This window comes from Chiloscyllium plagiosum, unplaced genomic scaffold (assembly GCF_037043375.1).
Source record: "Chiloscyllium plagiosum isolate Xiang-an unplaced genomic scaffold, Cpla_swu_hap1 HiC_scaffold_27, whole genome shotgun sequence".
Classification (NCBI taxonomy): domain Eukaryota; kingdom Metazoa; phylum Chordata; class Chondrichthyes; order Orectolobiformes; family Hemiscylliidae; genus Chiloscyllium; species Chiloscyllium plagiosum.
Genome location: NW_028270165.1, coordinates 89,503,728 through 89,531,354, shown reverse-complemented (window position 1 = coordinate 89,531,354; position 27,627 = coordinate 89,503,728). Strand labels below are relative to the sequence as shown.

The 27,627-nt window shown below is 48.6% G+C and overlaps 3 protein-coding genes across 4 annotated transcripts in view; 2 read left to right on the top strand and 1 right to left on the bottom strand.

Annotated features, from left to right (window-relative positions):
- LOC148144954 (uncharacterized) overlaps positions 1–7,138 on the top strand; it is a 237,413-nt gene extending 230,275 nt beyond the window's left edge. The window contains exon 2 of the transcript XR_015751679.1: positions 7,032–7,138. The gene's annotated coding sequence lies outside the window, so the exon portion shown is untranslated. The remainder of the gene's footprint in view (positions 1–7,031) is intronic.
- LOC148144952 (uncharacterized) lies at positions 354–26,760 on the bottom strand. 2 transcript variants are annotated; one of them, XM_087975545.1, is made up of 2 exons: positions 26,551–26,760; positions 354–2,695 (listed from the first exon to the last, which is right to left on the bottom strand). In XM_087975545.1, exon 2 carries the CDS (start codon positions 2,288–2,290, stop codon positions 986–988), a length of 1,305 nt encoding a protein of 434 aa, XP_087831671.1. In that variant the 5' UTR covers positions 2,291–2,695; positions 26,551–26,760; the 3' UTR covers positions 354–985. The 2 variants fall into 2 exon arrangements, with proteins under 2 accessions (XP_087831671.1, XP_087831672.1); XM_087975546.1 differs by lacking the exon at positions 26,551–26,760 and adding an exon at positions 12,916–13,035.
- Positions 10,947–17,426, top strand: LOC148144953 (endogenous retrovirus group 3 member 1 Env polyprotein-like). Its single transcript, XM_087975503.1, has 2 exons — positions 10,947–11,086; positions 14,550–17,426. The coding sequence occupies exon 2, from the start codon at positions 14,791–14,793 to the stop codon at positions 16,570–16,572; it is 1,782 nt and encodes a 593-aa protein (XP_087831629.1). The 5' UTR covers positions 10,947–11,086; positions 14,550–14,790; the 3' UTR covers positions 16,573–17,426.
- Positions 26,761–27,627: the final 867 nt, after the last annotated feature.

Genomic DNA, 27,627 nt, shown 5'->3' with positions numbered 1-27,627 from the left:
GGTGATAGATTTAAGACAGATGTCAGAGGCAAGTTCTTTAGTGGTAAGTGCAGAGAGTGGTAAGTGCGTGGAATGCCCTACCTGCTAAGGTAGTCAACTCAGCCACATTAGGGAGATTTAAACAATCCTTAGATAAGCGCATGGTTGATTTTGGGATAGTGTAGGGGAACGAACTGAGAATAGTTCACAGGTCAGTGCAACATCAAGGGCCGAAGGGCCTGTTCTGCACTGTATTGTTCTATGTTGTTTGTTCTATGTTCTAAACTTAGTGCAGGAGGCTGAACGAAATGAACAGCTTTAAAACAAAAACCTCTTGAAGCTCAAAGCTTTCAATGAGAGTCTGAGCCCGGTGGTAAGTTCAGGGTAACCTTTATTGCAACCCAACTTTGTTACAGCTTCAGATCCCCCCAGCAAAAAGGCAGAGAAAAAGCAGTTGCTTTTTGAACAACTCAAGGTGAAAGTACACACACCACACCTCCCCTCCTCCCCCTGCCACCACACTTTCCCTCCTCACCACGCTGTCTTTACTATTGGCCAGCACCAAGTTGTCCCTTTGTAATCGGATCCTTGGTACAGCCGTCACCCGGAGGAAGTATTGCCTCACTCAGCAATTTCAACCCATACCCTGTCTCCAAGTAAGTTTCTCCCTGCTCATTTGCCAGGAAGGGGCAGTGTAGAGTCAACCAGACTGCTGTGGGTCTGGAATCACGTGTAGGCCAGACCGGGTAAAGGATGCAGCTGGAACGACTGAGTGAATCCTTTCCCACAATGGCGGTTCCCTTCCCTAACAAGGGAGAGAGGGAATCAGATGGGGGCTTTCTCCCCCGCACCACCCCCTCCCTGAAACGGTCTCATCGTTAGATTCCGAACTCCACATTTCTGACCGAATACCAATTCTGCCATCTGTCGTGGCGGGATTCGAACCCGGGAGTCCCCGGAACCGGGTTGATAGTCCAGTCGATATTGGCACTCGGCCATCACTCCTTCAATGCCCCTGCGATGGCACGTGAACTCGCTGGTGCCTCAGCAGGTGGGAGGAGCAGGTGAAGCCCTTCCCGCACTGAGAGCAGGTGAACGGCCTCTCCCCTGTGTGGATCCTCTGGTGTCTCAGCAGTGTGGAGGCCTGGGTAAAGGCCTTCCCGCACTCGGGGCAGCTGAAGGGCCTCTCCCCCGTGTGGACCCGCTGGTGGGTCTGGAGGTGGGAGGAGGTGGTGAAGCCCTTCTCGCACTGAGAGCAGGAAAATAGCCTCTCCCCTGTATGGACCCGCTGGTGCCTCAGCAGGGTGGAGGCCTGGGTAAAGCCCTTCCCGCACTCGGGGCAGCTGAAGGGCCTCTCCCCCGTGTGGATCCACTGGTGGCTCTGGAGGTGGGAGGAGGTGGTGAAGCCCTTCTCGCACTGAGAGCAGGAAAATAGCCTCTCCCCGGTGTGGATACGCTGGTGCTTCCGCAGGTGGGAGGCCTGGGTAAAGGCCTTCCCGCACACAGGGCAGCTGAAGGGCCTCTCCCCCGTGTGGACCCGCCGGTGGTTCCGCAGGTTGGAGGAGGTGATGAAGCCCTTCCCGCACTGAGAGCAGGTGAACGGCCTCTCCCCGGTGTGGATACGCTGGTGGGTCAGCAGGGTGGAAGATCTGTTGAAGGCCTTCCCACACCGAGAGCAGGTGAACGGCCTCTCCCCCGTGTGGATCCACTGGTGGGTCAGCAGGGAGGAAGATGTGCTGAAGGCCTTCCCGCACTCGGGGCAGCTGAAGGGCCTCTCCCCCGTGTGGATGCGCTGGTGGCTCTGCAGGTTGGAGGAGTGAGTGAAGCCCTTCCCACACTGAGAGCAGGTGAACGGCCTCTCCCCGGTGTGGACACGCTGGTGGGTCAGCAGGATGGAGGATGTGCAGAAGGCCTTCCCGCACTCGGGGCAGCTGAAGGGCCTTTCCCCTGTGTGGACCCGTTGGTGGGTCTGGAGGTAGGAGGATGTGCTGAAGGCCTTCCCGCACTGAGAGCAGGTGAACGGCCTCTCCCCCGTGTGGACCCGCTGGTGGGCCAGCAGGTGGGAGGATGTGCTGAAGGCCTTCCCGCACTGAGAGCAGGTGAACGGCCTCTCCCCCGTGTGTACCCGCTGGTGGGTCAGCAGGGAGGAGGATGTGCTGAAGGCCTTCCCGCAGTCGGTGCAGGGGAAGGGCCTCTCCCCGGTGTGACTGCGCCGATGAATCTCCAGGACAGACGGGACACGGAAGCCTTTCCCACAGTCACCACACTTCCACGGTTCCTCCACAGGGTGGGATTCCTCAGGTTTCTCCATGGTCACAGCTTCAGCTGCACACAAACACGTGCAGAGCCCTCCCTGCCGTGAAATCCCCTTTCCAGGCCATATAACTGTTTCAGGCTCCACGCACAGTGCGCTGCAACAGTGGGGTCTCTCGTCCAGTCCCACTGATGCGGAAAACGTCCTCAAACAGGAACCAAAAAGCGTTGATCCCTCTCACAGAAATCAAGTCAAAAATCGTTGTGGTCCTGATGGATTGAGTGACTGTCAGACATTGACATCAAAGTGAGGACTGCAGACGCTGGACAGTCAGTCGAAAAACGTGGCGCTGGAAAAGCACAGCAGGTCAGGCAGCATCCGAGGAGCAGGAGAGTCAATGTTTCGGGCATAAGCCCTTCATCTGTTGATTTTGAAACTTCAGTCTTCAGATTTTCAAATACTCTGCAAAAAGAGATTACAAAAGTCATCACTATCAGTGCAGGGTAGAAATTCAGAACAAGGAATTCTACTTTCTGTGGAATATTCTTTTGTTATTCCACAAAATTGAAAGCACCATCCCACTCTCTCTCCCCCTCTGTTCTCACTCCGCTCTAACTAAATCCCCTGAAGGTGCTGATTCAGGATCTTTCAGGGGCAGAAAAAGCAAAAACATCAAGACTGACATCTCTCTGAATTTTGGATAACTCCACCTGAAATTAATATCTTTCACAACACTGGGATCCTGCTGAGAGTGAGCAGGTCTGATTGTGGGAAGCAAAAAAAAGTGTCCATTCAGGGTGAACCTGCAATGCAGCTTCTTGAGGAAGGACCAGACACAAAATAGTTAATGACCCCGAGAAGGTGGGAGCAAAATGAGACATCAAGGCATTAACACCAACACACTTCAGTCAAACTCTTCTGCTCCCAGTCAGGATAAAACATGGTCTGAAAGTCCAGGCTTCACAACCACACTTCTGCTTCCACTGAAGACAATTAGAGTCACACAGCGCAGAAACAGACCCTTTGGCCCAACCTGCCCAGATATCCTAAATTAATCTAGTCACGTTTGCCATCACTTGGCCCCTATATGGGCCGGGTGCTGGCAGCTGGGACTAAATTGGGTTGGCTATCTTGTCAGCAAGGACGAGTTGGACCGAAGGGTCTGTTTCTGTGCTGGACATCTCTATGACTCCAGTTGCATTTGCCATCACTTGGCCCTGACCCATCTGAACCCTTCATATTCAGATGCCCGTCCAGGAGCCTTTTAACTTGCCATCGTACCAGCACCCACCACTTCCTCTGGCAGCTCACGCCATCGCTCAAGCGACTCCACGTTGAAAGCGTCTGGTCTGGTGCACCAGATGACATCAGGATAATCTCAGATCGTTCCAGATCGCATCGATACTCAGTCAGTGGCTTTCCCGATCAGGATGTTGTATGTGATCAAACAGGTCAGTGGGTAGGCGATCCCCCACCTCTTTGTTCAAGTATCTCTACGAGAACTCCCTTGCTGGAGGGTCCCTTGGAGACACTTCAACTGGACTTCATTGAGTTGGAGAAATGAGTTGAGTTGCTATAAATATGTTTTGCTTATTGTTGTCTTTTCTGAGTGGATTGAAGCCTACCCTCCTCCTAACACTACTGCTGAGACTGTGGTGAAGATTTTGTTTAAGGAAATAATTCCCTGCTTCAGTATACCTGCGTGCATTAGCTCGGACAATGGACCACACTTTGTAGGTAATATTAACGGAGAACTCTGTTCCCAGCTTTGTATTTGTCGGCAACTGCATGGTGCTTATCATCCTCAGGCGTCCGGCCTTATTCAATGTTTTAACCAGACTCAAGACTAAACTTGCCAAATTGATGGCCGAGTCTGGCCTCTCCTGGTTATGCTAATCCCTATGGCCTTATTCCAGATGCGATCCATGTCTGCGAGCAAGACACGACTGTCTCCAGCTGAGAGTCTCTCTGATCACCCCCTCCGTACCCCTTGGAACGATTCGGCTCCCTTCTCAGTCCACTTCCACCACATGACCGAAGCAATGATTGGTTATGTTCTTGCTCTAACTAGTGTTATGCGTGCCTTTCACTCCCAGGAGCGTGCGGCCTACAGCGATGTTCCCTCCCTTTCAGCCTCGTCACGGGGAGAGCCTGGTTCATTGGTGCTTGTCAAGAACTGGACTGGCAAAGGTCCCCAACCTCGTTGGGATGGCCCCTTCCAGGTTTTACTTCCCACTCCTACGGCAGTCACAGTCGCTGGGCGCTCAGCTTGGGTCCAACTGCACCATTGTAAATTGATTGACCGCACCAATCAAAAGGGGGGAAGAGGAGGAGAGAATCCTGGAATCCCAACAAAAGGAGTGGACCCTGTCCAGTTGGGTTTTTGAATCTTGCTGTTATTTTCATGTTAATCTTATGACAGATACTTGAACTAAGAGGAGAGACTTGTGGGGGATCGCCTATCTCCTTACCTTTCTGATCACGTACAACATCCTGATGGGTAAAGCTACTAAGTATGGATGCGACCAGGAATGATCAGAGATTATCCACCACCCATGCTGAGGAGATGTCATCCAATGCACCGGACCAGACGCCTTTGACGTGTGGAATGTGATGAAGATTGATTATTGCAATGGACTCTTAGATCAGAAAGACCAGATGGTCCATCTGGACAGTAGAAATCAGTGGGAGTTACCATGTCGTTACCATGTCTTTTTGATTTTACCTGCAGACGCAAGCCTAGTGAGGATAAAAATGATCAACCCTGTTATTATGGTAAATATTTTAAGGACGCCCAGGAACACCATCCCTTTTTGCAGGACGGGCCGACTCGAGAAAAGGGAAGCCAGATAGGGGAAACTCCTCAATCCACAAAGAACTTATTTATACAGGCCCACAGAACGCTCTTCACCCCAGAGGCAGTAGTATGTTACTCCTCTCTATCGGGAGATGACTTACTTGCCCCGTCCCCAATCCCCGATTCCATTCCATTTGTCAGACTTCCTACTGCCGACCCTGCGAAGAGAGATGTCACTTTCCAATACCTCCGGTCTGTGTATACAAACAGCTGGTGTAACACTGGCTGGGGTACAGCAGGCCTTATGCGGCACATGGACCTGGAACGGAACCCTTCCCTTGTGCATTTACAGGCCTTTTCTCTTTTCAGAACCTGATACTGTCACCAAGACCATGTACAATAGAGCTAAGGGAGAGCCCAATGGGAACAGCATTCTGAGGACCATTGTCTCCCATACAGTGCGAGTGCTCGAGTCACTTGGCCCATTTTTTTACAGAGCTCAAGCAACTCCTCTTGCAAAACGTCGACCCTTTACTCCTGTAGACCTGACCAGACCCCCTGCTGTAACATTTCAGTAACCTGTTTTGACAAACTCTCCCTAATATACACCAAACCAGACTATTATTTCTTCAGCTAAGGTAAAACTACCAATTTCCTTGTCCTTGATGGCAAAGATGTCCCTCATAAGGTCACTATCGGAGCCCTTGTCCCCACAACAGTACCTTGTCCTGGCCAGTGGACAAGTCGATGGAACCTCCATCTGAGGAGGATGCAGCGGTCGGTCTCAGCCAACCTTGCTCCAACTGGAAGGATCCCAAGGGACTGGGTGACAATACAGGACACCCGATAGGCTGGGGAATCCAGAGTACCCTGAGGTTGGAAGGATCGGCAGGGGTGACAAGTCAACAGAACCGCAATTCCCTCTTTGACGGCCTGACCATTCGAGGAAATAAGACTAAAGAGGCTCTGGAACAGAGTAAACTGGGATTATCAGACCTGTGTCTTTACTCTGTGCAGAATCGGTATGTCTTAGACTATATACACCCCCAGGAGGGTGAGGTCTGCACCATTGTCCCAGATAAATGCACTATGGGCATTCCCGATCTCACTGGCAATATTACTAAGGTACAAGAAGAGATCCAGGCATTCCTTGACAGAATGACTGAAGGGACCAGTTGGGGAAACTGCAGATCGGGCTGATGGTACAATTGGCTTATCAATTTAGCTATGTTTGTTTGTCAGTATTGGTATTGTTAGGTATTTAATTGCTCGGCTTATGAGGTCCCTTAGTGATATAGATTTGCCCCAGAAGATGCTCCTTTTGTGATCCGATGGCTCACCCACACGTGTCGATGGCGATGATAAATATGACCAGATGAGCTGCGAAGATGGTGGTGCCGCTCTACAGGATGTTGATGGCTGGACCACCTTGAAGGGCATTCGTTTGGACTAGCCTTCTCTTTCAGTGATCGTGGTGCAATTAAAGGGAGGAATGAGTGTGTGGGCATCTGGGTGATAAAGTCTATAGCCTTAAAACTTGTCTTTAAACATTCAGATTAAAATGTAATGCTGAATTATTGAATACATTTACTGCACTAGAAAATAAACAGGCAGGAAGGCTCAGAAAGAGGGCAGAACTTAAAGATAGGGACACCTGGGCTCACCAAGTGATAACAAGATGCTGTGAGGCAATTAAGAACGTTTGCCTCAGCATCGGTGAATCTGTGTGAACAGGATCCCAAGTGATAACATTCACAGCCGTTCCCTTGTGAAATGAATGTAAGTCTTTGAATCTGACCCTGAAACAAGACTCGGTACTATCCATAGCTTTGCAATTAATGGTTGGATCTTGTCCATTATAACATATTCTTACTACCCATTGCAAGCGGGGCTTTCACAAAATAAATCTTTGCTGTCGTGAGAGTTCAAAAGGGAGAGACACAGACAGACACAGAATTGAATTGCATTTTGGGACTTTATGATGAGAGGTTTTTATTCCAGGCTTCCAAAGAGTGCGATCTCCAGGACAAACCAAGAGAGAGGCTTTACAGGTCTGACTCCACAAAGGATTCCCTGGGCTGCATCAAATCTCCACTTTAACATGGGAGGTAGGACAAAATGGCTTCTGCTTGGCTCACTCAGTCAGAACTGAGTCAGGCAGATACTCGTGACTCAGAACAAATAAGGATCCACAGACTGGTGTAAATCCGGTGAAAAAAAATTGCAAATGCTGAAGTAACAAATGTAAACCTAACCATTAATCGTAGAAATTACAGTTTAATGCTAACTACCAGACAGAACAAATACGATTCCAAAAACAGGTTGTCTACAAGAAATTATGATAGATGGACGCCACAGTGGCACAGTGGTTAGCACTGTTGCCTCACAGTGCCAGAGACCCGGGTTCAATCCCGCCTCAGACGACTGACTGTGTGGAGTTTGCACATTCTCCCCGTGTCTGCGTGGGTTTCCTCCGGGAGCTCCGGTTTCCTCCCACAGTCCAAAGATGTGCAGGTCAGGTGAATTGGCCATGCTAAATTGCCCGTAGTGTTAGGTAAAGGGTAAATGTCGGGGTATGGGTGGGTTGCGCTTCGGTGGGGTGGTGTGGACTTGTTGGGCTGAAGGGCCTGTTTCCACACTGTAAGTAATCTAATCTAATTAGATTAGATTCCCGACAGTGGGGAAACAGGCCCTTTGGCCCAACCAGTCCACACTGACCCTCCGAAGAGTAACCCACCCAGACCCATTTTCCCTCTGACTAATAATGTATCAAACACTATGGGCAACTTAGTATGACAAATCCACCTGACCTGCACATCTTTGGACTGTGGGAGGAAACCAGAGCACCCAGAGGAAACCCACGCAGACACGGGGAGAATGTGCAAACTCCACACAGACAGTCACCCAAGGCTGGAATCGAACCTGGGACCCTGGTGCTGTGAGGCAGCAGTGCTCGCCACTGTGCCGCCCTAGGCTAAGTCAAATGTGCGCGAGGACATGGCAGGATCTGATTGGTTGTTACTATGTGATCATGCTCAATGTCTGACTCTAAACAATGGACATAAGTTCTATCCAAACTCTGTAAAAGTCAGCGGATTCTTTTGGCACACTAGAAGTACTCATCGGTGGCCCAGTGGTTAGCCCTGCTGCCTCACAGCACCAGGGTCCCAGGTTCAATTCCAGCCTCGGGGGGCTGGCTGGTGGAGTTTGCACATTCTCCCCATGTCTGCGTGGGTTTCCTCCCACAATCCAAAGATATGCAGATGTGGTGAATTGGCCATGCTAAACTGCCCATAATGTGAGGTGCATTGGTTAGAGGGAGATGGGTCTGAGTGGGCTACTCTTCAGAGGATCGGTGTGGACTGGTTGGGCCGAAGGGCCTGTTTCCACATGTTGGGAATCTAATCTAATCCTTCTGTGCTGATCAGAGTCTACTGACCCGGCTGTATCAAAGAATAAACTATTCTTTGTGTGATTGACAAAAGAGTCATTTCCAGGTGTGTTTATTGACCAATCCCAGAAATCCGAAGATCCAGACAGCAGTCCAGATCAGAACAACCAGACAGGAAACGGTTAATATCCCCAGAATGTGGGGAGCAAAATAAGACATCAAGGCATTAACACCAACACCAGGGAGAAACTGAACATAGAGACGTGACAAACATTAGTGGCAAGCCAGAATCACAGATGTACAGCACAGAAACAGTCCCTTCAGTCCATGCTGACCAGATCTCCTAAATCAATCTAGTCCCATTTGCCAGCACTTGGCCCATGTCCCTCTAAATGTTTCCAGACATATACCCATCCAGATACCTTTTAAAAGATTGTAATTGTACCAGCAGTCATCACTTCCTCTGGCAGCTCATTCTTTACACACACCACCCTCTGTGCATAGGAGTTGCCCCTTAGGTTTATGGTGAGGGTGAGATTTAAAAGAAACCTATGAGCAATCCCAGATCAAAGATCTTGTCTGTTTACCCTCGCCATGCCCCACATTATTTTATACAAGGTTGTAGGGTCACCCCTGTGGGATATAGGGAAAGCAGTGTTACTTCTGCAACCATAATTGCTTCTGCGAGGTAAATGAACTAACGCCAGGGTATAATTGTTTCAGCCAAGAGTGGAGTTAACAAGAATGAAAGCAATGTGAAGGAAATATATAATTACTTTTGTATTAGCTAAAATGTGCATACAAGAATGAAATGTGCCTGCAAACAATGGTAGATGTTACAAACAGATAAGGTGCTGTGAGGGGAGAGGGTGTAGGTTAAGCTAAATTCCTCTTACTAATAGTAATAAGCATCTGTTCCCTGCTTCTGCCAAAACAAAAAAAAAGCCACAATCAAGGAGGTCAGAAGGCTCAGTGTCGGCGAAAAATGGGAGGAAATGTTGCTTTCGCCAACAAGGAAGCAGCTGGCAGTGAAAGAGGATATACACTAACAGGTTGTTCACGCACAAGGCTGAAGAAGGCAAGAAATAGACAAGAGTAATGGGCGCCACCGGGAAAGAATGGAGAGACAAACCGATCTTTTGCGGATCAGCTTGGAACATCGGGGGGGGGGGGGGGGGGTAGAGGAGGAATGTGAATGAGGGAAAGAAGCTGAATGTGCTGGAGCAAGGTGGAGGAAGGACAGAGGATGCAAAGCCGGCTTGAAGCTACAATGAGGAATACTGCATGTGCTGTACTTGTACCTGTTGCAGTTACTGGTGGGAATCGGGTGCATTTTAAACATCAAAACAGGAGATATCCAGCCCTCCCCCTTCCCAATCTCTATCCTTCAGTCCCTCCTCACCCGGGTAACTAAGACACATACCTGAGTTTGCGGAGGCTGCTCCCTCCCTGCATTCACTCCAGTTGCTACAAGTGACCAATTTCCCCTCCTCCCATCTCTGCCTCCCTCCCAGGATGAAGAGTCGGCCAGAGGGCGGGAGATTCACTTTGAAACTGACAGGGCCACTTCCGCCTTGTGACGTCACAAAGAAACTAGGGGCGGGGCGAGGAATAGTGACGGTTTAGGGGGCGGGGCATGGCTAACAGCGGGACGCCGCACTGCGCATGCAGCACACGGGGAGGAGGACACACTTTCCAAAAACCCCTCCCTTCAGAGAATCCCCACAGTGTGGAAGCAGGCCACTCGGCCTCACCGACCCTCCCAATGGTCACCCACCCACACCCATTCCCCTGTCCCCATTGCTCTTCATTTATCCCTGAGTCATGCACCTTACCTGCTTAGCATGGCCAATCCACCCTAACCTGGGCACTATGGGTAATTTGGCATTGCCAATCCACCCTCACCTGCACATCCTTGGGCACTGTGGGTAATTTAGCATGGCCAATCCACTTTTGATTAGAGTGGTGCTGGAAAAGCACAGCAGTTCAGGCAGTGTGAGAGACAATTTCGGTACAAACAATTGAGATGTGCATGACCCCAAAGTCTAAGGGGAATAGAGCCATAGGGGTAGGGTAAAACATGCTTCTCTATAATAAAGGACGAGACATCTGCTGCTACGGATTGATAAGACCACTCACATAGACAGAGTAGAAAAACAAGTCCTTGACTGATAAGACACCAGGGTCGAAAAACAACTCGGGAAACGTCTGCTGCAGACTTTGTGATATGGGATGGAAAAATACTGACTGTTTAGAATGTGAACCTCGTGACTCTTTAGAGCTATAGAGGGGAGGGACTTGTCCTGTATTTAATCAGAAACATTGTTAGCCTCGGGTGCCTTTTTCTCAGAAGGGTGCCCAACTCTGCAGACTTGTTAATAAAACTTTGTTTTCCTGAATTTGTCTAGAGCGATTATTGAGAAGCGATTTTCGTTTCTAACAAACTTGGGGGCTCGTCCGATCAACACTCCGGCCGCGAGGGGTGGCTGAGGAAGGACATCGGAGAAGGTGCACCCTGCCGAGTTCGGCAGTCCCTGATTCCTTGCTTGTCGCCCCCCGTGGCTTGAGCGAGTGATATCCAGAAGGCTCAGGAGAACAAAGGAGGGGTGTGGCCGAGGCAGTGGGGACGGTTAACGATCGAGTAATTTCGGTGCACCGAACCCAGGTAAGAACAGACTTGCGGGAACCGTCTTTCCGGAGGACTGGGGACCTGCGGAGTGCCTGTAGATTTTTCTACAGAGACGTGGGACTCAGGAATCTAGAGACCGGGGCTCGTCTGTGCGAGATTTTGCAGAGACCGTGTTTGCGGAGGACCGTGGACCTACGGGGTGCCTGTGATCTGTTTCACAGAGACGTAGGACACAGGAATCCAAAGACCGGGGGTGCCTGCAAAGGGACCTGGGCGATCACGGGACTGAAGGTCCGGGAATTGGCTAAATAGTGATAGATTATCACGGGATAATACAGAAATCTCCGATTTTACAAAGTCCTCGGCAATGGGAAATAAGGGATCCAAGGCGAATAAGGGAAAGGTAGGCTTGAGCGTAGACAATGAAAAATACCCCGGGGTACCTGACGATAGTCCGTTAGGAATAATGTTAAATAATTGGGATCAGGGTAGGAGAAAAGGAAAATCTAGAAAGACGATGGTGAAATACTGTCAAACGTGGTCCCAAAAACCTATTCAGGGAGACTCAGTGTGGTGGCCTAAATTCGGCACTGACGAAGACTGGGTCCGGCAAGCTCTAATTTTATATGTCACTTCGAAACCTAATGTTACTCGGGAGGAAAGTGATTACGCCCTTTGTTGGCTGCCAGTCACACTATCTTGCAAAATGAAGGTAACCAATGAAGACTCGAAAGGGCAGAAAGAATGGGAACCTTTAGATCACTTACCGCCGCCCTACGTGACCCCGTCGGCCCCGCAAAATAGTCCTTCGGGTGGCGACGATTCAGGGGAAGGGGAAGAAAGTGGGGAGGAACCACCAGGTGCCTCAGGAGTACAGACTAGATCTCAAGCTGAAAAGAGTCACAGACGAAACTCTGTCCCGATTGCAAGAATGAATCCACTCCGGGAAGTGCCCATGGGAGGCGCGGAAGGAGGGACGGGATATGTGAACGTCCCCTTAACGAGTACTGAAGTACGGAATTACAAGAGGAAGATCTGAAGGATGCCTTCTGGAGTTGCCCCCTTGACGAAGAAAGTCGGAACCTTTTTGCATTTGAATGGGAGAATCCCTTCACAGGACGAAAGCGACAGTTAAGATGGACAGTCTTGCCGCAGGGATTCACGGAGTCACCCAACTTGTTTGGACAAATACTGGAGCAGATCTTAGGAGGATTTTGGTGTAACGCGGAGAATCAATTGCTCCAATATGTCGATGATCTCTTACTCTCAGGACCGAGAGAAGAGGAGGTACGAGCAGACACCGTTGCCCTGCTGAACTTCCTGGGGAAACAGGGCCTACGCGTCTCCAGGACAAAACTCCAGTTTGTGGAGCAAGAAGTAAGATATCTGGGCCATCAGGTCAGTAAGGGGCATCGCCGTATCACGCCAGAACGAATATCGGAGATTACGGGTATGCCAATACCCAGGACGAAGAAGGAAATCAGACAATTCCTGGGGCTAGTAGGGTATTGCCGGATATGGATTGAAAGTTACACCACTCTAATAAAGTTTTTGTACGACAAACTGGGACAAGAAGAACAAAAACTGGACTGGTCAGATGAGGAGCAGCAGCAATTTAATATTATTAAAAGTAAACTGATCCGAGCTCCGGTATTGGCTTTACCCACCCTGAAGGAACCGTTCCAGTTATATGTTAATAGCGCCGGCGGAATTGCCCAAGGTGTGCTTACCCAGCTGCGGGCAGGGAAACGTCAGCCGGTTGCATTTTTGTCAAAAATGTTAGACCCTGTGTCACGTGGATGGCCGACCTGTATCCAGGCAGTGGCAGCTACGGCAATGTTAGTAGAAGAGGCCCGGAAACTTACCTTTGGAGGAAGGATCACAGTATACTCCCCACATTCGGTTAGTGCCATACTGGCTCAAAAGGCTCACCGCTGGTTAACAGACTCTCGCATCCTGAAGTATGAGACGATTTTGATGACCGGAGACGATCTCAATTTTGCAAAAGATCTCAGTTGCAACCCTGCCCAGTTTCTATACGGACGTCCTGCAGATGGGGAACAGGAGCATGATTGTGTGGAATTTGTAGACTTACAGACCAAAAGCCGAGAGGACCTGCAAGAGGCCCTGCTGGGTGAACGACAGGAACTGTACATCGACGGGTCCTCCCGGTGCATCAGTGGGGTACGGTACAGTGGCTATGCGGTCGTAGATGGCGCAACGAAACGGACGATCGAGTCCGGACGACTGCCCGGGAAGTGGTCAGCCCAATCCTGTGAGTTGTACGCCCTCCAGAGGGCCCTGAAGTTGTTGGAGGGGAAAGTGGGGACCATATATACTGACTCAAAGTATGCATACGGAGTCGTTCATACTTTCGGGAAAATCTGGAAAGAGCGAGGATTGATAACTTCCCGGGGAAAAGAATTAGCTCACGAACAAATGATCAGCCTAACATTGGAAGCCCTGGCGTTGCCTATAGAACTTGCAGTAGTCCATGTACCCGGTCACCAGAAGGGGTCGACACCGGAAGCGGTGGGAAACCGGCTGGCAGATGAGGAAGCCAAGCGGGCAGCGGTCGAAAAATCCGTCCAATTGTTAACGTTAATACCGTTGAGGGAAGGGCTCGCTAAACAACCCGTCTTCACCCAGGGGGAGATTGATAAAATGGATCAATTGGGTACCCGGCTAGAAACTAACAGGAAGTGGACGGTTCCTGATGGGAGACAAGTACTGAACAAACAGATCACCCGGAGTATTCTGCACCGATTACACCATCAGACCCACTGGGGGGTGCAAGCCATGTGTGACACGATCCTGAGAGACTATGTATGCAGGGGGATATACACATTAGCCCAACAAGAAGTAGTCGGATGCCCCACTTGCCAGAGAATTAACAAGAAAGCCATGCGTTCTATGCCAGCTGGTGGTCAGCCCCTCGCAATTAGGCCATTCCAGAGGATCCAAATTGACTTTACAGACTTACCCCCAGTACAGAGATGGAAATATCTGCTAGTAATAGTAGACCATTTCACCCACTGGGTAGAGGCTTTCCCAACCACCAAAGCCGATGCACCAACCGTGGCCCGTCTATTGTTCGAGAACATAATCCCGAGATATGGCATGATGGAATCTATAGACTCAGACTGCGGGACACATTTTGTTGCTAGGCTACACCATTTGATCTGTAATGCCCTGGGTATCCAATGGAAATTCCATGCACCCTGGCATCCCCAGAGCTCGGGTCGAGTTGAGAGAATGAATGGCACGCTCAAGACCCAATTGACTAAGCTGATGTTAGAAACTAAGTTACCCTGGCCAAAGTGCCTTCCCATTGCCCTATTGAGGATACTTACAGCACCTCGCTAGGATATCGGGGTCTCCTCCTATGAGATGCTGTTCGGATTACCATATTGGAGTAAGGTTGATGGGTGTCCCACTCTACAAGGGGGAGATGTATTCGTCAGAGACTATTTACTGGCCTTATCCCGTTCTTTTGCAGAACTCCGGAGGAAGGGTCTCCTGGCTCAAACTCCGCCGCTCGACTTCCTCTTGCATAAGGTGGAGCCCGGAGATTGGGTACTTGTAAAGACCTGGAAGGCCGAAAAGCTCCAGCCACAGTGGGAAGGACCGTTCCTGGTCCTGTTAACAACTGAAGCCGCTGTTCGGACGAAAGAAAAAGGGTGGGCCCACGCATCGAGGATAAAGGGGCCTATTCCGCCAGAGGGAGGGAGCACTTGGACATGCGGGCCAGGGGACAAGCCGTTGGTGATAAAGCTAAAAAGACAGCGACAATGAACTCTACCTGGACTGTATTGGTGGGGATATTGATCGGTTTACTCCTGTATGTGGGGGAGGGCGAGGGGAGATGTGACAAATGTCGGACTACGGTGAGGCTTGGGAGTCAGATCGACTCGGGGTCATTTGTGTCTCACTCCCATGTGAACGATCGGTGTTACGATGTGAATGCACGGCAAGAATGTTGGGAGGGTGGAAAACCCTATTATCAGGTGTATAATAAAGGGTACGGTGGCAAAGTCCGTGGATGCCCTAACAATGACCACTGGGTGTGTGTTAACAAAGCTGGGCAGTGGGGCCTACCCTCCGTGTTGCTCAAAGAACATGTGGACAGAGTCAAGGAGACAATAGTACAGAACACTGAACGGAAGTTAGAGAAAGAGCACGACCGTCAAAGGACGGTCGTTGTCTCCAAGGTGCCGTCTATATACAAGGAGGTAGAAGAAAAGATCAAACTCCCCGATGTAACACAGAACCTGTTTATTGATCTTACGTCGAGGGTAGCCACCGTGTTAAATATTAGCAATTGCTGGGTTTGTGGGAGGCCACATATGACTGAACAATGGCCGTGGTCTGGTCAAAGCTTAGATATATGGGAGTTGCTTCAGTATAATTGGACACATGTCAACGAAAGGAAAGGGCAGGTGTGGAGACTGACTAACAGCCCGGAAGGCCAGTTGTGTGTTGAAGGGAAAGGGAAGGTTGAGGTGGGTATCAGCCCCTGTCAGAGTGTGTTGAATGCAACCACACAAGTCTGGTGGCCTGAGGATATCACATGGTACATTGCGAAACAGGAGAACCGCAATTGTGTGAGGCTGGGTGATGACTCTCGGTTTTGGAATTGTAGCGGCTCCGGCCCTTATGAGGGCATCCCTGGGATAAAAGAGGTGTGGAACGAAGTTGCGAAACAGGGGGGCCCTGCCCCAGATGGCCTATTCTGGATATGCGGTAATCAGGCATATGCCAAGTTGCCCATGGGATGGGCTGGGGTATGCTTCCTGGGTCTAATTAGACCAGAGTTCTTCTTATTACCCCGGGAGGAGGGCCACGACTTGGGGGTTAAACTATTTGACTCCCTGCAGAGGCCAACAAGGGATATCCAAGTTGGTGATTGGGGGGATGAATGGCCACCGGCCCGTATTATTGAATACTACGGACCTGCTACATGGGCACAGGACGGATCATGGGGATACCGTACTCCTATCTATATGTTAAATCGAATTATCAGGCTCCAAGCAGTCGTAGAGGTCATTACTAATCAGACCGCCCTGGCCCTGGAGTTGCTGGCTAAGCAGCAGGATCAGATGAGGGCTGCTATATACCAAAACCGGCTTGCCTTGGATTATCTGTTGGCCTCGGAAGGGGGCGTGTGCGGGAATTTTAACCTGACTAACTGCTGTCTGAAAATTGACGATAATGGTAAAGCGGTTTTGAAGATTTCCGATAAAATTCGGAAACTGGCCCATGTGCCGGTTCAATCCTGGCGTCCTCTTGGTGGCATCGGATGGTGGGATGGTCTCCTAGGTGGTAGTTGGTGGCGCACGGCGTTACTGGTGGCTGGGGGCGGCGTAATGCTTCTACTCATCTTACCCTGCCTGACCCCCTGTGTTCAATCTTTAATCCAGAAAAATATTTCCCAACTCCAGGCAGTGGCGGTACCCCAACATGGAACGCAGGAACTGAAGGTGCTGTTGCTGCGAAAGACCAAGGGTTTCCCGGGCCCTTGATGGGAGGAGGCTTATCTTTGTCATGCACATCTTCAAAACAGAAAGGGTGGAATTGTGAGAGACGATTTCGGTACAAACAATTGAGATGTGCATGACCCCAAAGTCTAAGGGGAATAGAGCCATAGGGGTAGGGTAAAACATGCTTCTCTGTAATAAAAGACGAGACATCTGCTGCTACGGATTGATAAGACCACTCACAGAGAGAGAGTAGAAAAACAAGTCCTTGATTAATAGGACCACTAACTCTGACAGAGAAGAATAAGTCCTTGACTGATAAGACTACAGGGTAGAAAAAAACAACTCGGGAGACATCTGCTGCAGACTTTCAGATAAGGGATGGAAAAATACTGAACGGTTTAGAATGTGAACCTCGTGACTCTTTAGAGCCACAGAGGGGAGGGACTTGTCCTGTATTTAATCAGAAAGCATTGTTAGCCTCGGCGCGCTTTTCTCAGAAGGGTGCCCAACTCTGCAGACATGCTAATAAAACTTTGTTTTCCTGAATTTGTCTAGAGCGATTATTAAGAAGCGATTTTCGTTTCTAACAGAAATGTTGATACAATTCTCCCTACTCAGCCACAAGATACTAGTGAGAGAACTCAACAGGGTCCTAGCGTCTGGACGTAATACTGCTGAGAGCACTTGTGCTTTACAAAGTTAGTAATAGTGAATTTGCTTACTCCAGGGTTACGAGAGGTGAAACCGTATTTGAATGAATTTGGCAAACAGGTCACATTGGGCAACTATTAAAGACTCTGTTGTATTTCCCTGGGTTATGGACTCATGCAGAGACACAAACAACTTGTGTTGAAAAGTGTTCGATTTGCAAATGGAACAAAGGAGAGGTATGTAGAGTTTGCACACTTGGTTAAGCAGCAACGTGTCACAGCCAGGATTTATGAGGCTCAACTCCCTAACTTGGGCTGCTCTGGAATGCGAGTGCCTCATTAGCCTTGGAAGGAAGGAAGGAATAAACAAAAGCTGACAAACTGAGATATGAAGCAAGTTAGAAAATGTTACAGAGAGACACACACAGGCAGAAGTTTGCAGGAAAGTTAACACTTCATAATCTGGTTTCAATGCACATTAGCCTGGGTATGGTACTGATATCACAGGGGTCTCAAAAAGGGTACTCCCTCAATACTCAAACCAAAACATGGGTGCCCCCTGCTGGACTGGTTTGTGTTCATTCTTTGCTGCTGCCTATTTCAGTCGATGATGTCCATTATTGTGGCACCCAGATTTTCGGAAAGCAGCTAGGAAAAGATCTGAAGCGTGTTTAATTTGTAAACAAACAAGGTGCATACTCGAAGAGGGATGCCCTGTGTTTGTTAACCACTTCCTTGTCTGGTCAGCTTTTGTACTGGTTTACAACTTGCTTATATAGTATCACCTTGCGTACATTGTTATGAATATTGTCTAATAAGAGTAGATGTATTTAGTAGCTGAATCAAAACCATCCCAATGACTGAAACAGCTGACACTGGATTGTTGGACAAGTGGGAAATATTTGCAGTTAACCAAAGCACTTCAAAGTTTACAGTCACGGGTACGTCAAGCTGAAGAATGAGGACCGGGGCATATTGGAGCCTGCTTCCTCGGGCAGAGAGTTCCGCAGATACACTAATCTCTGGGAAAAGCAGCAGCCCTCACTCCTCCTCCTCATCTCTGTCCTAAACCTACTCCCCCAAAGCTTGGGGCCTAGTCTCAGCCACCAGCAGAAGTGACTGGATAGGGTAGGGCTTCATCCTCTCAGTGCAATGAATTCCCACTTTCCACCAAAATCCCGGATGTACTCACTTAGTTGCTTGCTGTCTCACAAATGAAAGATTTCATTGTAACTTCTTCCGGTCCCAGGAAGGGCAAAGCATCTTTGAAAGCTGCTCTGAAAGCCCTGTCTTCACAACCACACTTCTGCTTTCACCGAAGACAGTTGGAGTCATACACCACACAAACAGATCCTTCAGCCCAACTCGTCTATGCCAACCATATATCCGGAATCAATCTATTCCATTTGCCAGCATGTGGCCCATATTCCTCAAAACCCTTCCTATTCATGTACCCATCCAGATGCAGAGGGATGTGGGCCAAATGCTAGCAAATGGGACAAGATGAATTTTGGATATCTGGTCGGCATGGACGAGTTGTACCAAATGGGCTGTTCCCGTGCTGTATGACTCTAATCTTCTTCGGTGAAAGCAGAGGTGCGATTGTGAAGGCTGAAGTTTCAGAGCAGCTTTCAGAGATGTTTTGCCCTTAATAGGAGCAGAAGTTACAATGAAATCTTGCATTGGTGAGACAGCAACTGAGTGAGTAAGTTAAGTACATCCGGGATTTTGATGGAAGGTGGGAATTTGTTGCACTGTGGGGATGAAGCCCTACCCTATCGAGTCATTTCTGTTGCTGGCTGAGACCAGGCCTCAAGATTAGGAGAAGCAGATTTAGGACCGAGATGAGGAGGAACTGCTTTTCCCAGAGAGTAGTGAATCTATGGAATTCTCTGACCATGGAAGCAGTAGAGGCATTTTCACGAAGAGAGACCTTGGAGGGCAGATTCATAGCTCCTTGAAAGTGGAATCACAGGTCGATAGGATAGTGAAGATGGCGTTTGGTATGCTTTCTTTTATTGGTCAGAGTATTGAGTACAGGAGTCGAGAGGTCATGTTGTGACTGTACAGGACATTGGTTAGGCCACTGTTGGAATATTGCGTGCAATTCTGGTCTCCTTCATATCGGAAAGATGTTGTGAAACTTGAAAGGGTTCAGAAAAGATGTACAAGGATGTTGCCAGGGTTGGAGGATCTGAGCTACAGGGAGAGACTGAATAGGCTGGGACTGTTTTCCCTGGAGCGTCAGAGGCTGGAGGGTGACCGTATAGAGGTTTATAAAATCATAAGGGGCATGGATAGGATAAATAGACAAAATCTTTTCCCTGGGGTGGGGGAGTCCAGAACTAGAGGGCATAGGTTTAGGGTGAGAACGGAAAGATATGAAAGAGACCAAAGGGGAAACTTTTTCACACAGAGGCTGGTGTGTGTATGGAATGACCTGCCAGAGGAAGTTGTGGAGACTGGTGCAATTGCAACATTTAAGAGGCATTCGGATGGGTATATGAATAGGAAGGGTTTGGAGAGATATTGTTTGGGTGCTGGCAGGTGGGACAAGATTGGGTTGGGATATCTGGTCGGCATGGGACGGGTTGGACCAAAGGGTCTGTTTCCATGCTGTACATCACTTTGACTCTAAACTCAATACACAGTTGAATGGGTATTTGCAATGGTAGGGGAATGAAGGGTAGTTGGGACAATGCAGGGAGGAGGAGCTGAGTTGATGGATAGATCAGCCATGATTTTAATGAATGGTGGAGCAGGCTGGATGGGCCAAATGGCCGACTCCTGCTTCTATTACTATGAAACTGTAACCCTGCATTTCCCATGGCTAACCCACCTAACCTACACGTCCCTGGACATTCTGGGCAATTTAGCATGGCCAATCCAAATCAAGGCCAGGGAGCAGTATAGTGATGTGGAAAATGAACATCAGAGTGTGATAGAAAGGGACAAGGGGAGTAAATGTACCAGCAATCAAAACTGGATTTTAAAGGTCACAAAAATTGAAACTAAAAACAGTGTGTCTGAATGTGTGCTGCATTGTAACAAAAGTGAATGAGTTGACTGCACACATTGAAGAGAATAATTATGATCCGAGACTCCTTACAGAGACATGGCTTCAGGATGGCAAGGATTGGATCCTGAATATCAAGGGGATAGTCAGATGGGAAGCTCGGTAAAGGTAGAGGGTTAGCACTGCTTATCAAAGCACTGATCACAGGGTAGTCTGGTGTCACCTCGGATTTCAGGTCCTGATTTCTCTGTCCTCTGTTGATCTCCCTGTTCCCTATTACCCCTTCTGGAACAATAAAACATTCAGTAATCATGCCCCAACCCACAATCTCCCAGCCTGTCAACCATCCAGGCACAGAGTGTCGTCATAACAGGGAATTAAACAAGAAAAATGAAACAAAATTAGAAATAAATAGGTGCTTATGCTTAATGTTTGTTCATTCAGAAGTAAACCAGAAATAGGGCTCTCCCAGGATTCTCATGGTGCCCTACTTGGGGAATTTTGTCTCCCTTCCATCTAACTATTAGCACCCAGCTATGATTTACAACAATATTTACAACAGAAGTAAGGCACCTGTTCTCAAATAGGCAGAGATATACTGATGTCGATTTTTGTTTCTCTTTCGTGCAAACACACGCACACGTCCATGGGGGTGAATTTGTATGTGCAGGTTCGGGGGGATTGGCTATGCCAAATTACCCATAGTGCCCAGGCACGTGCAGGTTAGGGTGGATTGGCCATGCTGAATTATTTAGTGCCCAGAGATGTGCAGGTTAGACGGGGTAAATGGAGAGCAACAGGTGTAGGGGAATGGGTGTGGGTGGGTTAACCTTCAGAGGGTCAGTATGGAGTCTTTAGGCCCAGTGGCCTGCTTCCACACTGTGAGGGTTCTCTGAAGGGAAGGAGTTTTGCAAACTGTGACTCGCCTCTTGATATGTTTATGTCACAGCAGGGAAGTGGCCCTGTCCGTGAGTGAATCTCACTCTGTCTGGGCAACTCTTCATCCTGGGAGGGAGACAGAGATGGGGGGAGGGGAAATCTATTCACTTGTAGCAACTGGAGTGAATGCAGGGAGGGAGGAGACTCCACAAACTCGGGTATGTGTCTTAGTTACCCGGGTGAGGAGGGACAGAGGGATCGACGTTGGGAAGGCGGGAGGAGTAGATAGCTTTTCTGTTTTGATGTTTAAAATGCATCCGATTCCCACCAGTAACTGCAACAGGTACAAGTACAGCACATGCAATATTCCTCATTGCATCCTCTGTTCTTCCTCCACCTTGCTCCAGCACATTCAGCTTCTTTCCCTCATTCCCATTTCCCCCCCGCCCTGATGTTCCATGCTGACCCGCAAAAGATCTGTTTGTCCCTCCATTCTTTCCCGGTTGTCTTTTGTGGGTTTTGAAAACTTTCCCAGTCCTCTGAGGATTGGAGTTGGGAGATTACGTTGTGCAATCTCCAGGGCATTTGTTTGGCTACTTTTGGAGTATTGTGTGCAGTTCTGGACTCTCTGCTAGAGGAAGGATGTTGTGAAACCTGAAAGGATTCAGATAAGATTGACAAGGACGTTGTCAGGGTTTGAGCTGAACAGGGTGGAACTGTTTTCTGTTGAGTTTTCAAAGGCTGAGGGTGACCCTACAACCGTTTATAAAATCATGAGAGGCATGGAGAGGGTAAATAGATAAGGTCTTTTCCCTGGATGGGTCATAGGTTCAAGGTGAGGGTGAGATTTAAGAGGAACCTAAGGGGCAACTCCTATATTCAGAGGGTGCTGTATGTAAGGAATGAGCTGCCAGAGGGAATGGTGATGGCTGGTACAATTACAGCACTTAAAAGGCATCTGGATGGGTATCTGAATAGGAAGGGTTTAGAGGACATAGGCCAAGTGCTGACAAATGGGACTGGATTAATTTAGAATACCTGGCTGGTACTGATGAGTTGGACCAAAGGGTCTGTTTCTGTGCTGTACATCTCTATGATTCTGGCTTTCCACTAACATTTGCCACGTCAATAGGTCCACTTTCTCTCTAATGTCGGTGTTAATGGCTTGACATCTCATTTTGCTCCCACCTTCCTGGGGACGTTAACCATTTCGTGTCTGGTTCTTCCTCAAGAAGCTGCATTCCCGATTCACCCTGAATTGACACACTTTTCTTTGCTTCCCAAAATCAGACCTGCTCCCTCTCAGCGGTATCCCCGTGTTGTGAAAGATATTAACTTTCAGGTGGAATTATCCAAAATGCAGAGAGATGTCAGTCTTGATGTTTTTGCTTTTTCTGCCCCTGTAAAATTTACAATTTCTAACAATACTAGCTCCTCATTCACTGCTCCATCTGATACACGACATTGGAAACTCAGTACAGGAGGCTGCAAAAAATGAGCAGCTTGAAAACAAAAACCTCTTGGAGCTCAAAACTTTCAATGAGAGCCTGAGTCTTGCATTAAGTAAGTTCAGGTAACCTTTATTGTGACCCAACTTTGTTACAGCTTCAGATTCCACCCCCGCACCCCCCTCACCAAAAAGACGTAGAAAAAGTTGCTGTTTTTTTTAAATAAGCGCTCACACGGCCACCCCCCTCCGCCTCTCTTCCTCTACTATTGGTCAGCACCGAGTTGTCCCTTTGTAATTGGTTCCTTGCTACAGCCGTAACCGAAAGGAAATACTGCCTCACTCACCAATTTCAACCCATACTTTGATTCCAAGTAAGTTTCTCTCCACCTGGTGCCTCCGCAGGTGGGAGGAGCAGGTGAAGCCTTTCCAGCACTCGGGGCAGCTGAAGGGCCTTTCCTCTGTGTGGACCCGCTGGTGGGTCAGCAAGTTGGAGGCCTGGGTAAATCTCTTCCCATACTCAGGACAGCTGAAGGGCCTCTGCCCCGTGTGGACCACTGGTGGGTCAGGAGGTGGGAGGCCCGGACAAAGGCCTTCCTGCACTCGGGGCAGCTGAAGGGCCTTTGCCCAGTGTGGAGCCGCTGGTGCCTGAGCAGGTTTGAGGAATTCCTGAAGGCTTTCCCACACTCGGGGCAGTTGGGAAGAGTGTCAATTCAGGGTGAACCTGCAATGCAGCTTCTTGAAGACCCAGACACAAAATGGTTAACGTCCCCGGGAAGCGGGGGAGCAAAGTGAGACATCAAGGTATTAACATAGACACCAGAGAGAAACTGAACGTAAAGATGTGGCAAATGTTTATGGAAAGCCAGAGTCACAGATATACAGCATAGAAACAGACACTTGGATCAAACTCTTTGGTGCTGACCAGATATCCGAAATTAATCTAGTCCCATTTGCCAGCACTTGGCCCATATCCCTCTGAGCCCTGCGCCGGATGGCGGCCGTCTGGTCCACAGAGCACCTGCGCAGTTTGCAAAACATCTTCCCTTCTGAGAAGCTCCATCGTGTGGAAGCAGGCAACTCGGCCCATGGAGTCCACACCGACCCTCCGAAGGGTAACCCACCCACACCCATTCCCCAACCGCTCTGCATTTAACCCTTACTAATGCACCTAACCTGCACATCCTATGGCTAATCCACCCTAACCTAGACAGATGCCAGCCAGACATCCTAAATTAACGTAGTTCCATTTGCCAGCATTTGGCCCATATCCCTCTAAACCCTTGCTATTCATATAGGCAGATGCCTTTTATATTGTCATTATGCCAGCCTCCACGACTTCCTCTGGCAGCAGGTTCCATACATCCACCACCCTCTGCGTGAAAAAGTTTCTACTCACTTCCCATTTCCCCATTCCGATGTTCTTCTAGTTCTGGACTCCCTTATCCTGGGGAAAAGACCTTGCACTGATCCATGCCCCTTATATATTTTTATAAGGTCACCCCTCAACCTCTGATGCTCCAGGGAAAATATCCCTGGCCTATCAGCCTCTCCCTGAACATCAAAACGTTCCAACTTTGCCAACAAGCCTTATAAAAGTTTTCCCACCCCTTTCAAAGTTTCACAACATCTTTCCTATTGCAGGGAGACCAGAACTGAATGCAGTATTCCAAAAGTGGCCTAACCACATGTCCTGCACAACAGCAACAGGACTTCCCAAATCCTGTACTCAATGCTCTGACCAATAAAGGAAAACATACCAAGGTCTCTTTGTTCTGCAACACTCCCCTTAACTGTGTAAGTCTTGCCTGGATTGCTTGACCAAAATGCAAACCTCACATTTCTCTAAATTAAACTCCACCTGCCACTCTTTGGCCGATCAGCCCAACCGATCAGTTCTGATTTATCGCTTTTTCCTCCCTTATTCCAGAGAAGCTGAAAATCTCCATCCCACACACTCTCCCTCCATTCTCAGTTTGCTGAACCTAATCCCTGCTGTACCTCATTCTGAAGGGTCTGGTTCATGTTGATTAACAGGCCTACACTCACCAGGGGGGGGGGATCTAATTGAAACATACATAATACTGAACGACATGGACATTTGAAAGATGTTTCAATTGGTAAGAGAGACTAGGACCAGAGGACCTTTTGGAATGGAGAAAAGAAAAAACTTCAGCCAGAGAATGGTGAATCTATGGAATTCCTTGACACAGAAGCAGTGGAGGTGTTTTATAAATTCTCAAGGATCGGGTTCGCAGGAGAGTAGTCTGACACAGACCAGGAGAAAAGAACTAAGAGACGAGTTTGCTAGAATATGAGTATTTTATTCCCCGCAGTGTCGCCTCAACCAGGTCTCGTACTTACAACGGGTCTGGTTTATACTCACTCTACGTGTTACCGGAACTGGGAGCCGTCAGTTCTCGTAGAGCGGTTGCCAACAACCCACGCTCGGCGGTTAAACATAACCCGGAGCAGACTCTACCGAACTGGGGACTTTCCCAGCTTATATCTAAACATTCGCGCGAACAACAGGGCAAGACTCTTTACGAGTTTCAGCTGGAACCAATTAAGCTTGCAACATCCTGTTCGACAGTGTCTGTTCCTTGTCAAGGCTGGCGCCTGGAGCTTTTAGTATAAACACCATAAGCAACACATTCCATTCCGGTTACATACAGATAATAAGATCCACACATGTATTGGGACATAATTTTAACCCTTCCACCACAGGAGGCCAGGTCACTGAGGATATTTAAAACTGAAATAGATAGGTTCTTGAGTATCAAGGGGATCGAGAGGTATTGGGAGAAAGCAGGTGAATGGGGTTGACAAACTGATCAGCAACAATTGAATGGTATGAGCAGACCTGATGTGGTGAATGGCCAAATGTCTGCTCCTGTCCTATAGTCTCTTACTGTCCTGGACATAGTGAGAGAGTTGGGAGCAGGAGTAGGTCAGTTGGTCTTTCGAGCCTGCACCAGCTTTGAACAGATCATAACTAGATATTAATCATCTACATCGAGGTGGATAGGCTGGGATGTTTTCAATGGAACACAGGAGGTTGAGATGCAACATTATAGAGAATTATAAAACCATAGATGAGGTGAATGGCAGGTGTCGTTTCAAGATTAGGAGCAAATTTTTAAGGTTGCGAGGAGAAAGATTTTAAGATAGATATGAGGAGCACCTTTTTCCTTTGAGAGAGTGGTTTGTGTGTGGAATGAATATCCAGAGGAAATGGTGGATGCAGGTACAGTAACAACGTTTATAAGATGTTTGGATAAGGACATGAATAGGAAAGGTTAGGAGGGATATGGGCCAAACACAGGCAGGTGGAACGAATTTAGTTTGTGAACATAGTCAGCACGGACTAGTTGGGCTGAAGGGTCTGTTTCTGTGCTGTCTGACTCTGTAACTGTTCTATATTGGTCTTGAAACCATTTTCTTGCCTTCTCCCAGAAACATCCACCTCTTTGTTGTTCAAAAATCAGAGGAGTTCAGCCTTGAATATATTTAATGACACCCCAGCCCCCCCCACCCCCGAACAGCAGGAAGGCATCCCCACTTCTGAACTCAATTCCTCTTGCTAATATACCACTTGCCTTGCTGATTGCTTGCTGCACCTGTCTCACAACAGGCAGTGACTGGTGTCGGAGGACGCTGAGGCCCCTTTGTACATCCACACGGCATTCCCGATGAAGGGCTCGGGCCCGAAACGTCGACTCTCCTGCTCCTTGGAAGCTGCCACACTTTTTGACTCTGATCTTCAACACCTGAAGTCCTCACTTTCCCCACATCCCAATATATCACCATTTAAACAATGCACTTCCTTTCTGCTGTTTTTTCCCCCCACAGCAAAGGCTATAACTTCACACTGTGGGACTGTTTTTGCCAATTGAGACACTGATCTGGATCAACATTTCCTGAGTCTGCTCCTCCCTGGATTCACTGTCTTTACATTCAGTTGCTGCGAGTCAACAACCGAAGCCCACAATGAAATAAAGAAATGGAAAAGAGAGTGCCGTACTCACAATGTTAAACAGAGGAAGGAAGTTGTAGTCTGGAGTGAAGCTCAATCTTCTTTCAGAGAGAGAGGTGCAGCAGCTTCAGAAGCTCGTGGGACAACTTCAGCATTCAGACAATAGTGGATGTTCTCATTGGCAGGAGGACTACCCTACTTCCGGTCCTCCAAGGCTCCCCATTAGCTTCTAAAGAAGGTCGCGCCCCGTTGCAGCGGACAGCTAGGAGCATGCGCCGTTCTTGCTGACACCGAGGAGCATGCGCTGTACACTCTGTGGCAATGCTGTGATTACTGACAAATTTAAGTGTCCAAATGCCAATAGGAGAAAAAGAAACAGTAGAGTCAATATTTATTTATTTAGGACTCGACATAACCAAACATGCTCCTCACTATTTTTGCTACTCACCTTGCCGACACCCCTCATGATTTTATAAATCTGAATAAGGTCACCCCTCAACCTCCTCCACTCCAGTGAATAAAGTCTCAGCCTCTCCTTATAACTCAAACCCTTCAGTCCTGACAACATCCTGGTACATCTTTACCGAACCTTCTCTAATAGTATTCTTCCTATAACAGGGCGACCAGAACTGTACTCAGTGTTCTAAAAGTGGCCTCACCAACATCCTGTATAATTTCAAAATGATGTCCCAACTCCAATATTCAACTGTGTGGGCGGCACGGTGGCACAGTGGTTAGCACTGCTGCCTCACAGCGCCAGAGACCCGGGTTCAATTCCCACCTCAGGTGACTGTGTGGAGTTTGCACGTACTCCCTGTGTCTGCGTTGGTTTCCTCCGGGTGCTCCAGTTTCCTCCCACAGTCCAAAGATGTGCAGGTCAGGTGAATTGGCCATGCTAAATTGCCCGTAGTGTTAGGTAAGGGGTAAATGTAGGGGAATGGGTGGGTTGCGCTTCGGCGGGGCGGTGTGGACTTGTTGGGCCGAAGGGCCTGTTTCCACATTGTAAGTAATTTAATCTAATGAAGGTGTGAACAATGAAGGCAAGTGGGCTAATCAACTCTTAACAACTCTGTCTCCCAGTGATGCAACTTTCAAAGAACTATGTACCTGAACCACACCCCCATGTCTC

Bases quoted from the DNA above. Each gene is read 5' to 3' on its own strand.
- LOC148144952 (XM_087975545.1), bottom strand. From the start codon at position 2,290: ATGGAGAAACCTGAGGAATCCCACCCTGTGGAGGAACCGTGGAAGTGT.
- LOC148144953 (XM_087975503.1), top strand. From the start codon at position 14,791: ATGCGGGCCAGGGGACAAGCCGTTGGTGATAAAGCTAAAAAGACAGCG.